We start from the raw sequence: 14848 nt of genomic DNA on the forward strand, positions 1-14848 counted from the left end.
TCACCTTTATTATAATAAAGATTATTAAAATAAGGATGAAAATGGGTTCTGTATATTCACTGCTACATTGGAGTAAGTCTTAACTCAAAAATGGTGTTAAATTGAACTTATTGTTTATAGAACTTTTTTGTTCCAAATCACACCTAGAACAAACTACTGAAGTTTTGGCTAACACATCCCATCCTCGTCGGATTATTTTTGTATAGGAATTTTTCTAGCAGGGATAAGGAGGTGATTATTCCCTTGTATAAGGCAATGGTCAGGCCACACCTAGAGTACTGTATACAGGCCTGGAGGCCTCATTTCAGGAAGGATGTAGAGCTGCTGGAACGAGTACAGAGAAGGGCAACTAGATTGGTGAATGGGACAAAGGGGTTCTCTTACGAAGAAAGGCTTAAGTTTTGCAAATTACAGTGTCTGGAAACTAGGCACCAGCGGGGTGATCTGATAGAGGTGTACAAAGCCTTGAATGGTTTGAGCATGCTCAATGCTGATGGGATTCTTCCTCTAGCTCAGAAAAATCACCTGAGAGGGCATAAATTCAAATTGAGGAAAGACAGATGTAGGATAGATGTGCGGAAATTTGCCTTTAGCCAGCGGGTGGTTGGTGGGTGGAACAGACTTCCATCCCTTGTCGTGGAAGTTGATAGCCTAAATAAGTTTAAGGCTCAGCTGGACAGGTATTTCGAACGAACAGAGGGGTGAAGTGGAAGTGGTTATTTTTATTTATGTTACTTTTTTTTTTTTTTTTTTTTGGCTGATGCTGCATAAGCTTGCTTTCTTGCATCAAATGCCTCTACTAATGCTAATGCTAATAATGCTAACACATCACAGAACACCGCTGTATGATGCATAACAAAAGACAGACAAAATATTATGATCAATGGGCACATTGTTTATTAATTTATGATGATTGGTGCATGTTTATTAGTCTACCATATTTACCATGAATAGTTGAGAACCAAGTTATTTTACACAAATCTGAAAGTAATGTATTTCTTACTTTCAGATTTCAGTCCAGAGAGTAAAAAGGATTGAATACAATTTTGATTTTAATGGTTCAAGAATGAAGGTATGATGCACAGGACAAAGCAAGCAAAATAATCATGTATCCAAATTAACAGGAGGCAGCTGGGTTGGAAGATGAAAAGAGAAAAGATTCATTAAAAATTAAGTTGCATTGCACCAGGGCCTGCACTTATAATGAAATATCACTGATTAATATTACTTTCTAATTTAAGCCATAAAAAACAAAATTTTTAAAAAATCAATCATTTAATTAAATTCACATTTATAATTCCACTTTTTTTTTTAATAATTCTAGTAATGTCACCAATATAACAAATAAAAAGGACCCAAGCATAACAAACTCATTATTGACTACGAGTCCATTATAATTCATAGCAGCAATAATAAATATCAGAAATGTAACTTATGAAACTAAATGAAACCAAATAGCAACAGATACATTTTTAACTATAGCCTCTGTACTATGGCAAAAATTGCATCCATCTGTTTATCAGCCCTTGGTTATAACTATTGTTCTTTCAAACCATGTGGAAAAGTTGTAGGTTTAAATCCCATCTCAATGAGAATTACTCTCATGGGCCTTTTTCACCCATTAGTTGAGTTAGTCTCTGTTGAGGGTCACACATTTCTTTCGGAAACTGGTTTTTCACCTTGCAAAAAAGTGAGGAAAATTGACTACAGAAAACACAATATACAAACAATTCATGGTTTTAGCTGATTAATGTAAATAAAAAATAACAGCAACCTATTTACTGCTACCCATATAATGTCAAAACATAAATTAAAAGCTAACCAAAAAATTTCCATTTACACTTCAATAAGATCCCAAGGATTCTTCACACAGTTCAAAATTTCATCTTAACTACATGCATGCCCACATTCATGTACATACCCCAGGACTGCATCCAGCTGGACATATCCATAATGGCCATCAATTATGACTGGAAGCAAATATCCAGAAAAATAAAATATGAGCAACCTGAATAACTTTGATAATAGCTTCAATGATAATTATATGAATGTTAAGGGTTTTGATTTCATCATGACCTTGGTATCAAGACAGAAGATTAGTCATGTATGAGCAATAAATTAAGTAAAATTTTGACTTAATTCTACCATCACTAAAGGTTACAAATGGTATATTAGTAACTGGCAGATTAGCATTTTTACCATTTGTTATTTTCTGACACTAATATATTTGTATTTCTTCAGGGCATGTAATGTTACTGTCTATATCAATTACTGTAACGTATTTTAGGAACATTACTTAACCTGATTTGGTATCTCAATTAGGTAGTGACAATTCTAGCAACATTACATATGCAATCCTTCAAGCAAAGCAGTTATTATTGCTGTATTTCATATTCTCAGTAATTATTATTTCACCAATTTACCTAACCTAAGTGTTGTCAAATTATTTGAAAATTAAAATAACAATCAATGGTTGCCATATACTGTGTATAACTCAGTGTTGATATCAGAATTTTTCATCTGGTGGAGGTTAATGTGAGAAATTGTAATAGCAAAGTAATAACTTGACAAATTACGATGCAAATTTAGGGCTATAGCCTCAGGTTGTGAAAAAAGTTAACTTACATACAAGTTAGTGTAATTATCTCTCATATTGTGGATTTATACTTCACAACTGGGTTGTCATCATTGCAACACCAGGGTACCTGCCCACCCACGATGAGGAGCCAATAAGCTCTGAAACAGTGTTGTTGCAGTGCTGTAGTCGTAAAATTGGCAGAAGGTATACTCTGTGAATGTTAGGTATACAGTAAATATTTTAAAATTTGTTTTTTCAAGTCTTTCAAAAACCAGAAGGTATATGGTTTTTGAAAAACCAGAAGGTATATAAGGCATATACCCTCTATTACAGCCCTGGCTGTATGGGTGGTGGTATCTGCCGAGAATAAGTAACAATAGTCTTCTCCTATGGTGAAGCGTTACAGTTACTTATTCGAGGTAGTGCAATATTCGAGGGAGAAGACAGAGTGGTAATCAATGGACACTGCTCATTGTGGACTAATGTTATTAGTGGAGTCCCTCAGGGTTCAGTATTGGGTCCATTACTGTTTTCTGTATTTATAAATGATATTGATGATGGTATATCAAGCTTAATGTCCAAGTTTGCAGATGATACGAAGGTTGGCAGGGTTGTCAAGGACACTACTGACACTATGCTACTGCAACAGGATCTGGAAAGGTTGAGCAGATGGGCTGAGAGGTGGCAAATGAAGTTTAACATTGACAAATGTAAAGTACTACATATGGGAAACAGCAACCCCAGAGCAACGTATCAACTCTGTGGTACTACACTGACAGTGGTAGAGAATGAAAGGGACCTGGGGGTGGTTGTGCAGGCAGATATGAAGATTTCTGAGCAGTGCAGACAGGCTGCAAGAGTAGCTCATGGTGTATTGTCAATGATATATAGGAATTTTTCTAGCAGGGATAAGGAGGTGATTATTCCCTTGTATAAGGCAATGGTCAGGCCACACCTAGAGTACTGTATACAGGTCTGGAGGCCTCATTTCAAGAAGGATGTAGAGATGCTGGAACGAGTACAGAGAAGGGCAACAAGATTAGTGAATGGAACAAAGGGGTGCTCTTACGAAGAAAAGCTTAAGTTTTGCAAATTACAGTGTCTGGAGACTAGGTACCAGCGAGGTGATCTGATAGAGGTGTATAAAGCCTTGAATGGTTTGAGCATGCTCAATGCTGATGGGATTCTTCCTCTTGCTCAGAATAATCACCTGAGAGGGCATAAATTCAAATTGAGGAAGGACAGATGTAGGATAGACGTGAGGAAATTTGCCTTTAGCCAATGGGTGGTTGGTTGGTGGAACAGACTTCCATCCCTTGTCGTGGAAGTTGATAGCCTAAATAAGTTTAAGGCTCAGCTGGACAGGTATTTCGAATGAACAGAGGGGTGAAGGGGAAGTGGTTATTTTTTATTTATTTATTTTATTATTTTTTTTTTTGGCTGATGCTGCATAAGCTTGCTTTCTTGCATCAAATGCCTCTACTAATGCTAATGCTAATATCATGGTAACTCGTTGTACTTGAGATGTACTTAAATTATGCCAATTTTAACTACTTAGTAGTTGGCTGCTTGCAGAAATGATGTAACTACACTAGCTTGTACATAATGTGACAAAGGAATACAAATTTTATGTCAAGAGGGAACTTCCCTCAATATAAAATTTTGTATCTTTTGGCAAGGGTGACACCAGCCACAAGTGCCAATTGATTATAGACACCTAATAGAGACTCTGAATAAGTGAATCTTTAATTTATTTTTAAAATATGACAATCACTATTACACTTAATTATAAAAGCGTGTAACTTTTATATAAAAAGTATCATTCTATGAGTAATAATTATATATTATAATTTAATTACATTTATGAAAACAAAGCTGCATTTCTGATATCTGGCCATGGGCATAAAAATTCCTAGTTACACTTCTGCTGTCCATCATACAATACCAACAGAAACTGGGCTGCTGAATTCAAAAAGGGCCATAGAGTCACCAAAAATAATACAGAATGAAAAAAATTTCATCAAAAGAAGTATTGAAAGATTTGAATGTAGACCATAAAAAGGAGAAGGTGAACTGTGAACAATTCTTACAAAATCTGTCCAAGAATCAGACAAATTTGTTATTCACATTGATGACCAAAACTAGCAAGATCCAGACATCAATCAACAGTCCATGGAATGGCATCATGAAGGATCTCCATGACAAGAAATTTCAAAAGACATCATCAGTTTTCATAGTGCTGGCATCAACTTTTTGGGACAAAAATTTGGTAATATTTAATTTCCTTCAAAAGGGTGAATAAATCCATTATTGGTGAATATTATTTTTCCTTGATCAAGGCTGTCTTTTGGTGTGTTCAAAAGCCCTAGATATTCTTCATTCCAAGGCCTCATTACATTATACCAAACATCTTAAAATGCCTTTGTGTTATATCTAATTTTTGTTTTTAAATAAATTTGAAAATGTTTCTATAAATTTAATACTGAAGTTTAGACAATGCTTATTTCAGCAGTATCTAACTCACAATATGAATTTTGATGACAGTTAATAATTTTGCTAAGAGAAAAAGCCAATGAAAGAATTTATCTTAGAAATGTGTGTTCAAAAATTAGTTCATAGAATTTCATTGTCACAATAAAATTGTTGAATTCTATTTGAATTATAATTTTTCAGCTCCCTGTGTTTTTTGCAGGTCCTAGGCACAATGCCTAAAGTGCCTAATGGAAAAGATGGCCTGTTACATCCACCAGATACTGTCCTTTCAGATTATTTCTTGCACTGATAACACATTTGAAAGGACAATACTTTGGTACAAATAATGTTATTCGTGCAGACGAGTAGTTAGAGAACCAATGCCATGAGTTCTATGTAATAAGCCTATAAAACATGAGAATATTGCAGATTATGTATGTATGATGCTTCCCTTATAAAAGGAAAATGTCAACATTCATAAACAATCATCTAAATTTTGCTCACTATAAGTGAACAAACAATACTTCTGTGCAAAACTTGAGCTGCCAATACCAAATTCAAGTATCTGGGGGGAAAAAAATAAATGCAAATTTGGATTTCTGTGTTAGTGGTACATTGTGAAGCTGCAATATAACACTAATCTGGAGAAACTAGAGAAGTCTGGGGGAGATTTGCACATGTGCCTGATCTTTATACATATATTTTACTTTCCATCACTCATACCCCCAATTTAACAAAGATGGTATGACACCCCTTTTTGTTGTAATTATAAAAAATTAATTTTTAGCTTTTTTACCAAATTGAAAATGATTATTAATTATGGTCTGCTAACTCAGTTAAAAAATATCAAACAAAAATTAATAAGAAATTATTAATAATAATAATAATAAAATTATATATTTTAGAATTTTCAAGACCACTCATCCCCCATATTGAAACACAAACCTGGTGTCTGATAAATACAACACAAACATCCATATTTTTGTCAGCTATTCACAATTAGCCAGTGAAACAAAGCTCTACAACAAGATTAGGGACCTGTCACTGGCATCTCACAGACAACATGTGGGAATGGGAGTTTCCTAGAAAAAAGATATTTTGATGCTTTACATAAGATGCTTTTGTTCACCTTTTGAGCTCTACAACTAGATTAGAATCACCTGTTGCTGGCACCTCACAGGTGCAATGTGGGAATGGAAGTTGCCTAGAACAGTGTTTCTCAAACTATATGTGGGGAAGGACCAGTTTCTTTTATTTCCAATCCATCGCGGACCGATACTTTTGTAAAATACAAATCGTTGCAGACCGGTAATGTCCACAATGAATGGGAAATTTGTATTTCCAGTTCGTCACAGACCGGTAAAAAACAGTTCATAGACCAGCACCAGTCTGCAGGCCGCACTTTTTTTTTTTATGTGAACCCCAAACATGAGAGGTATTAGAACCTATAGTACTTAGTACTGTGCTTGGGTTGATTTGGTTTGTGTGGCAGTGGCTTAGAAGAAAAATATTTTGATGCTTTGGCTCACCTGGAAACTGTTAAATGCCAAATGAAAATTTTAAATGCTCGTAATTCACAGTATACCAGTTAGCGAATACTAGTGGGAAAAGGTATATGGGAGGATATGATTTCACTTACAAATTTTAAAACTGACAGAAGTATTTAAAAAGGTGGCATCTGTCAGATGCCATACCAGCAGCAGCAGGTTAATCTGCATTCTGATTTCACTAAGCAAAAATCCCTTTTCACTGTGGACAAACTGTAAGGCTCTTGGCTGCCTTCATTGAACTAGAAATGTACAGCTGTCCCTCTGCCTGGTATACTCTTTCTCATCAGATGGCTGACAATGTCTGTAGTCCTTCATATTAACTTTCCAGAATGGTAAGCATGTCAGATGTCAGTGGTTTCTACAAAGCAGTCAGTACTCTCGCCATGAGTATCAGGTCATACATGTGATGATAATCTAAACAATTACGGACTTTGGCTTTTTTTTTTTATCTTAGTCTTTGTATACTTGGAAGTGGCAGAATATTTAGGGAATTCCACACACAGAGCATCAGGTGTGATCACAAAGCCATAAACACAGTCAGCTAAAAGGAGTCTCCAGAATGATTACAGCCACTTGCGGTTATCTTTTTTAATTTATTTATTGCTTTTTTTTTGCATATCAGCTTGTGACATGTGCAAGCCCATCCCCTCCATGGGACAACTCTCCATAGTGTTTGTTATGATTGTAGCTTCAGTGTACAACCAACAAAATTCAAATTTTGCTTCCCACAAGACATGTTTTGTTTGTGGATTCTCCCCCCTCCCCGATAAATGCTGTTTTGTTTGTTTGTAGGTGCATCAGTAACCAAGGCCTTATTGCGCCATACATATTGTCTGTAAATTGCATGTGTTTGGTAATCAATTTTCTGTTTGCTGGAGGAAAAACCATGTGACTGACTAACTCTGCCACGTTGTGAAAAAAGATCAAAAAAATTTTTTCCGTCATCGAAGGGATTCAGACTTCAGTCTTTTATGGGGAGGATGGTGATTTTACCAATTGTACTACCCATGAGGGCCAGAGACATGCCCTCATGGGTAGTACATTATATTAGCTGCTAAAATTTATTTATTCGCAGACATAGTACTTGATGCTATCTATAAATTAACAAAATTTCAGATGTTTGGACATGAGACGGCTGATGGTTTCCGTGTTATTTGTTATTTGGTTTTTTTTTTAGGAGCATTAGCAACTAAGACCATATTGCTACAGGGATATGCGGTGGTCATTCCCTGACCTTTCCGCATCTTCCGTATTTGGTGGCCACGTGCTCTAACCCCAGTCTAATCAAGAAGCGTGTGCTACGCACTGCTGCTCCTGCCCACCTGGCTACGGAGGCACCTGGTTTCCTTGTGACTACATCCAATGAAAGATGAATAAAAGTTTGGTAGGCCAAAAACTTTTCAATTGCCCCTCATTGAGCAGGGCTACGCAAATGGGGGTGCATTGGATGCGCCACAACAGGTCCCCAATGATCTATGGGAGGGTCAATCGAGGAGGTCATCAAAGTCTCAACACAAATACACGACCCGTAAATCCCTTTTGCATCCGGGCCTCCAAGTACCCTTGCACGGCCCTGAGCTAACCTATCAATATTGCACACTACCAATGAGTATCGTTTGGGTACCACACTACAGAAGAAACGAATACTCGCCGATTCTACGTTTTTGGGAGACAAAAAAAAGTTTCCACATTGAAGTTAAAAAAATTAAAAGCAACCTACATGAGGCTTCCAATAATCCCATTTCTTATAAAGTAAACTCGTAGTTAAATGTTCGAAAAACAATGAAAGGATTCAGTGGGATGTTTCTAAGTAATAAACATTCGAATTACCATGTGCGCCATAAGCTCCCATTGCAACAGCTGTAGCACCATATACACCGGCGAGCTTAACAAAAGCGGAGCTTGATAAAATCATTTTCCGCACATGAGCTGGTTCAGGCAAAATTCTTGATTCTGGAACTAAATTCGATGCTTTTCCTGAATTTACGCCTGTTTTCTTTTGCGGTATCCAAATATTATCCTTCAAAAACTTCCAGGAATATAAGACCATATCCTGTAATTGTTCCATCACGCAAAAAAACTGCTAACAATCCACGACCTGGAACTACTCGCACCCTAGTGATCAAGCCAAGGTAATCAAGAACTTGTTGAAACTACCTTGAAAACTTATAAAAAATATTTAATTTTACAAAAAATATTCATGTAAATTTTAAATAGAGTAATGGCTTTAGCATCAACTTCAAAGATCAGGGTGTATGTATAAATTTGTATTGGAATAAAATACAAAACATATTTTATCATTTCATCACAATATAATTTTTTTTTTTTTTTTTTTGGCTGGTGCAGCAAAAGCCTCAGGCTCCCTTGCACCATATGCCTAATTTCAACCCTTTATAACCCTTGTGGGCAAGAAAGAAAAGGCTACCTATCTGATTGGCATAGCGGTACCCAACACTGGCAACCTGTGGAAAACCCATGGGGAAAAAATCAGGAAGTACAACAACCTAAGACAGGAGATCAAAGAGATGTGGCATATGTAACAAGTAACGACCATCCCGATCATCGTGTCAACCACAGGTATGGTGCCAAAGACCCTACATAACAGCCTAGCAGCAATAGGTGTCCCAGCAGACACCTACAAGGAACTCCAGAAAGTCGCAATCCTGAACACCTGTAGGATTGTCAGACTTCCTCGACCAACAGTAACATCAGACATAACAACAACCACCCTGTGTACTTGGTAGCAATACCCGTCACGAGGTGGAACCCCCAATCAGGGAGAAATAATATAAGAGCAGCAATAATAATAATAATAATATACATTAGCCCCGTCACACACGAGAAAGTTCCCAAAAAAAGGTTACACATAAAGCTGTATAATTTCATGGAAACAGTGGCAAATTATGATCTCGCTTAGTCCAATTTTATGTATAGACTATGTTATCAAAAGTATTGTGGCACCGTTGGATAATTGCATGGTTTTGGAAAAGCAATAGCGCGCTCAGAAATTTTGTTTGGGAGGGAAGAGTGCGTATGTTCGACACTAGTGGCTTTTACAGATATCGCCAAATCACACTGTTTTTATATATAAAATAAAACAAAACGTTCTTGGGGAATAATGCCGTCGGTCCTCTTGTGAATGAGCCTATGTAGAGAGATGTTGATGTGAATCGCGTCAGAAACTGGAGAAATCAAGAGGGGAGAGGTTTTCACAGTGAGTAATTCTAGGTTTTTAATCTTCACGATATTCAAATATGCTGATGAACACGTGTTTGAATGAAGATAATGGACGGCGAACTGTGTCCACTAGAGTACTAAAGAAAGATTTTGGGGTACAACTGGCGCACTGAGTAGCTGATGCACCAAAAATTTCGAAGAACAAGGATAAGCATTTGTGTAATGATTTGGAGAGGTTTTGTGCAAAATCATAGCATAACATTACATCAGAATTACGTAACGAATTCACTTTCATACTGCCTTCGCGGGTATCATAGTTAATATAAACACCATTCGTTTACATGCTGGATGGAAAAGACCTGTTTACGAATCCCGTCAATGGCGCGAAAAATTTTTATGAACTTTTTCCAGAACGTGGCTCAGTTCGTCGGTCTCTGGCTATTAATATTTCTTCTCCCTGAAACTCAGTTTTCTGTGCGGCAAACAAGAAAATGAACCCCAGAACAGATGCAATTTAGAGACAAAATATATATAGCATAGTATAGTCTCAGTTGCTGATGCACCTAAAACCCTACAGCAGCAACAGCAACAGCAACAACAACACTTTTGTAATTTCAGATTATTGTTTCTTTTCGTGCTCAAGTGGATGCATATGTATGCTCCAGGTAACACTGGGGTTATAATAATCGGATAGAATAGGCCCAGATTCGAAACTCATCAATGACGGGAGGAACTTTAATAGGTCTTTTTTTTTTTTCAGTCCATGGCAGAGTTGGTCGGCCGAAAGCTTGGACAACACGGTTTTTGTCCCGGAAATTCAGTAGATGGAATTTAAACTATACACCGATGAGCCAATACATTATGACCACCTATCTAATATGATGTTCGTCCACCACGTGCAGCCAAAACAGCTCGTACCCTGCGAGGAATGGACGCTACAAGATTTTTAATGTGTCTTGTGGTATCTGATACAAACCCATAACTAGCAGATCCTTTAACTCCTGTAAGGTCTGTGGTTGAGACGCCGCAGATCGGAGTTCCTTTTCCAACACAAACCACAGATGCTCGATGGAACTGATGTCTGGGGAATTTGGAAGCCAGGGCAAAACCTGGAAGTCTTCCTAGTGTTCCGCTAACCAGTCTCGAACAATCCGGACGGTGTGACATGGCGCATTATCCTGCTGAAAGACGGCACCGCTAGAGGCGAAGACCGTTGTCATGAAAGGGTGTACCTGGTCAGCAATGATGTTTAGGTAAATTGTAAAGTGTTTTCGTGTCTTACGGCACCAGGAGGTTCCCCCATCTCCGCGTAGCTTTCATTGTTGGTGTCACAGTTCACTGTCAAGGCCAGAGATTTAAAAGTGTGTGGGCTATGTATACGTGTAGTGTTATGTACCGGTGTTCTTCTATATCATTTAGCCGTTGGGGCCCACCGCTGCCTACACTTGGCCTCGTGGAGGCAGAGCAGATACCCAGTAGCTCTATATTTTACTCTGGCAGGCCCTGCCACCAAGTTTCCTGAGATTTCAGTGGCTAGGGCCTGTGTAAAAAAAAAATAGTAGGGGTGAGCGCTAAAATTGGAAAAGCCAAATGGATTATAAACGATGTAATTTGGACATAATTAAACTTTGAAACTTGTGTGGGGCATATGCTAGTGTATAGGTAGATTGGAGGGAAGAAAAGGAAGGGGCCATTAGAGAGGATGGCCCCGCGTTTGCAGTGGAGCAGATCAGTTCCCCACCAGAGGGAATAGATATGGAGAAGGGGAGGAGTGGGGGGAAAAGCCCCCTCTCCCCACAGGAAGGGAAAGAAAGCACCGTTCAAGAGAGAAACAGTAACATGTATGATTAGTCATATGACCACCTTGAATGTCCTTTAGTCCAGGTGCCCAACAAGGCGAGATGAGGTTCTTCTGGTTTTTTGTGGTCTCTTGTTGAGTTGAGTCACAGTTACTGTCACAGTGGAGGACTCTGATATGTCCTACCTCCAGTCTTTATTGGCGTGTTTTCTTTGTCTGTGGTAAGAAAGTCTCTTCCATGTTTTGGCCCAGTCATATCATAGCAGTTTGTTATCACTTAGAAGGTCAACCGTAACTCACCCAGCTGCCTCTCAGTTTGGGAATTCATTCCTGTTGTCATTCGCTTAGGAGGTCAAGAGGAACCAACTGCCTGATCTTTATCAATGGGTTTCTTTTCAAAGTAGTATACTAGTCTCATCCTTGTTTTGGACAATGTATAAGATTTGTTGTCACTAAGATGGACCAACCAGATTCTGGTTTCCTCACAGGTTGGGGGTCATTCCAGAGATCTAGTTAGGTGTGTAGTTTTTCCTTGGTCAGTTCCCGATGCTGTGCGAAAAATATCCTGAGTATATTTCGGGCATTATATCTGTTGTTCCTTAGAGAGGGGTTTCTCTGAATTTAGTCAGGTCTTAGTTGTGTTTACGTTACTCTGGGCCATTGAGGGATGGCCGTTGTCTCGTGATTGACTGTCCCATTCGTGGATTTGTGAACTTTTAGGACACCTCCAGTCAAGCGGACGGTAAGGTCTGTTGTCTTGGGAACAGATTTTGTGCAAAAATTGTGAAGGTCTCTTTGTAGGTCTCTTCCTCTTGCAGAACGATATCCTCCTGGCTTCGAAGAAGCGAGTGAATCTTGGTGTATAGTTGCCATCTGAGGTTCTTGTAGTGGTCACACTCATAAACCAGGTGCTCACAGGACTGCTCCTGTCCACAGGATTCCCGCTGAGTAGCTGAGATTTCGGTCATATAGTCTATTTCTAAACGAGCCATGTCCAGTCAATAGGTAGGTGGTTTGGAGTCCGGGCGAAAACCAGGCCGGGAAGAGTGGATAAACTTGTTCAACTTCCGGTATAACCTCTATGGAGCCTTTGTTAGTTAGTGAGGTTCCAGCGATTTTGCCATAGTGATTTAATGTGTTGTACAATCCGTATGTTCTCCCTGGTTTTGGAGTTTGCTGGGTCTGTGGTGAATCCTATATGGGAGACTATTTTCCTTTGGAATGTTGATACAGCAACCCCCAGCACAATTTCCTAGTCCAGGGGAAGGCATCCTGCCAGGATCTGGAGCGCGTTGGTGCTCACAGTGCAGCAAGCTCTTGTCATCATGAGTAATATCAATCGGTGTGTCATCTCCAGTTTTTTCTTGTTGACAGCTGTGCTATTCTTTGTGTACCATTCCCCAACTGCATAAGCTAGTGCTGGGATAAAGAATGCCTTATAGAGGATGCCAAGGGCCCTCTTCTCAGGCCCCAGTCTTTCCTGGTGACTCTGGCCAGCAGGCTCGCATATCTTCTAATTTTTGTTCTCAGGTAGCAGAGATGGCATGAAGCTAAGGTTTCTGTCAAGTATCACTGCGACATATTTTATTTCTGTTAGCAACTTTATGGTTTTCCCGTTTATCTTAATCTGCGGAGGTCTTGAAGGGTCAAGAAATCCTTTGAGAAGTATTGAACTTGTTTTATCTGAGGAGATAGTAAGGAGATTTGTGCTAGCCCATTTTTGCAGATCACTAGTGGTCCGGTTTGCCATGGTTTCCAGTAATGCCTGACTGTCAACTTGCAGCATTAGATCCAGGTCATCCACATATGCCTGGGTTTTTAACATTTGGAATATCCATATTAAGGAACTCGTCAAGCACCAGGTTCACTGAGGGAAGCCCCTGCCCTGTGGACCGGCCTAGAAACAGGAGCATATGGACTTGTAATAGGGATTCGCCCGTTTTCAAGATGGGATTTGAGGCATCGACATAAGTCTCCTGTGATATGAGCCTTCCTGAGCCTGGTCAGAACAGCAGGCCTTCTGCTGCGTGGAATGGTTGGAGGCCCAGGCCTGGTGCCTTTGGTTGGTTTGGGTTGCAAGTGGAACCCATCTTCGGTCCCTCTGTGTGTGTGTGTGTGTGTGTGTATGTGTGTGTGTGTGTGTGTGTGTGTGTGTGTGTGTGTGTGTGTGTGTGTGTGTGTGTGTGTGTGTGTGTGTGTGTGTGTGTGTGTGTGTTGTTTGGGATGTAAGGGGAAAAAAAATGTACCCTAGCTAATGCTCTGTATCGTCTCAAGTTGGGGAAGGCTTTTCATCTTGAAGATGTATGTGTGGGTGGAGAAAAATTTTCTATTCACCAGTTGGCATTGTTTATTTTCTGTTGCGATAGGTGGCGATGTTGTGCTTTGTCGATCGGAAGTGACTCATAGTTGTAGTGTGTATCGTTATTTTAGCCGGTAGAACATGCCGTGTTAGTGTCGATTTGAGCCGCAAGAGTACACCGTCTGTCCCCGCGACAACCCCCATCCACGTTTCCCCCGTTTTTGACATTCATGTCGATTTCGGTTTTTCATATCGCATAAGGAGCTAGAACTTCTGGCAACAGCAGCAAGGAACTTTTTCAAGAAGAAAATTCTAAGTTAAGGTTTTTCACCCGCATAATGTCGAAAGTTTTCATCCCAAGCAACAAAGCACTAACTTTAAGAGCAGTCTGTGAATCAGATGTACGACTGATGCCTTTGCATTAGTCTCAAACTAGAGTCCAGATTCCAAGGAGTCGTTATAATCCAACAAACACATTCTAGGATAATTATTTCTGAAATGATCCTTTTCAATCGTTGGTTTAGTGTCTACAATGTTAACTTTTATATTTATATATTTTTTTGAAATTGTATGACGATCTTTAAAGGGTAAGCGTGTTTCTAAGAGTAATTTACATTAACCACACACAACTTCAATGGTTGCAGAAAGTCCGTTGTCTCAGTTATCTTTCAGTAAAAATACATAGGTCATAAAACAACAGTACATAAGTTTGTAAATTGTGCCCATTCTGTTGTGACACACAGCATTAGCATTAGTAGAGGCATTTGATGCAAGAAAGCAAGCTTATGCAGCATCAGCCAAAAAAAAAAAAAAAACCCACTTCCACTTCACCCTTCTGTTCGTTCAAAATACCTGTCCAGCTGAGCCTTAAACTTATTTAGGCTATCAATCTCCACCACAAGAGATGGAAGTCTGTTCCACCAACCAACCACGTGCTGGCTAAAGGCAAATTTCCGCACGTCTATCCTACATCT

The 14848-nt window shown here is 39.0% G+C and overlaps 1 protein-coding gene across 1 annotated transcript in view; it reads right to left on the reverse strand.

Moving 5' to 3' along the window:
• LOC150091948 (transmembrane protein 256 homolog) overlaps positions 1 to 8703 on the reverse strand; it is a 28163-nt gene extending 19460 nt beyond the window's left edge. The window contains exon 1 of the mRNA XM_090377500.1: positions 8431 to 8703. Coding sequence (XP_090233626.1) covers positions 8431 to 8668 — 238 coding nt within the window. The 5' untranslated portion in view covers positions 8669 to 8703. The remainder of the gene's footprint in view (positions 1 to 8430) is intronic.
• Positions 8704 to 14848: the final 6145 nt, after the last annotated feature.

The sequence above is a fragment of the Mastigoproctus giganteus genome, chromosome 1 (genome assembly GCF_048544385.1).
Source record: "Mastigoproctus giganteus isolate SK-2022 chromosome 1, ASM4854438v1, whole genome shotgun sequence".
NCBI lineage: Eukaryota > Metazoa > Arthropoda > Arachnida > Uropygi > Thelyphonidae > Mastigoproctus > Mastigoproctus giganteus.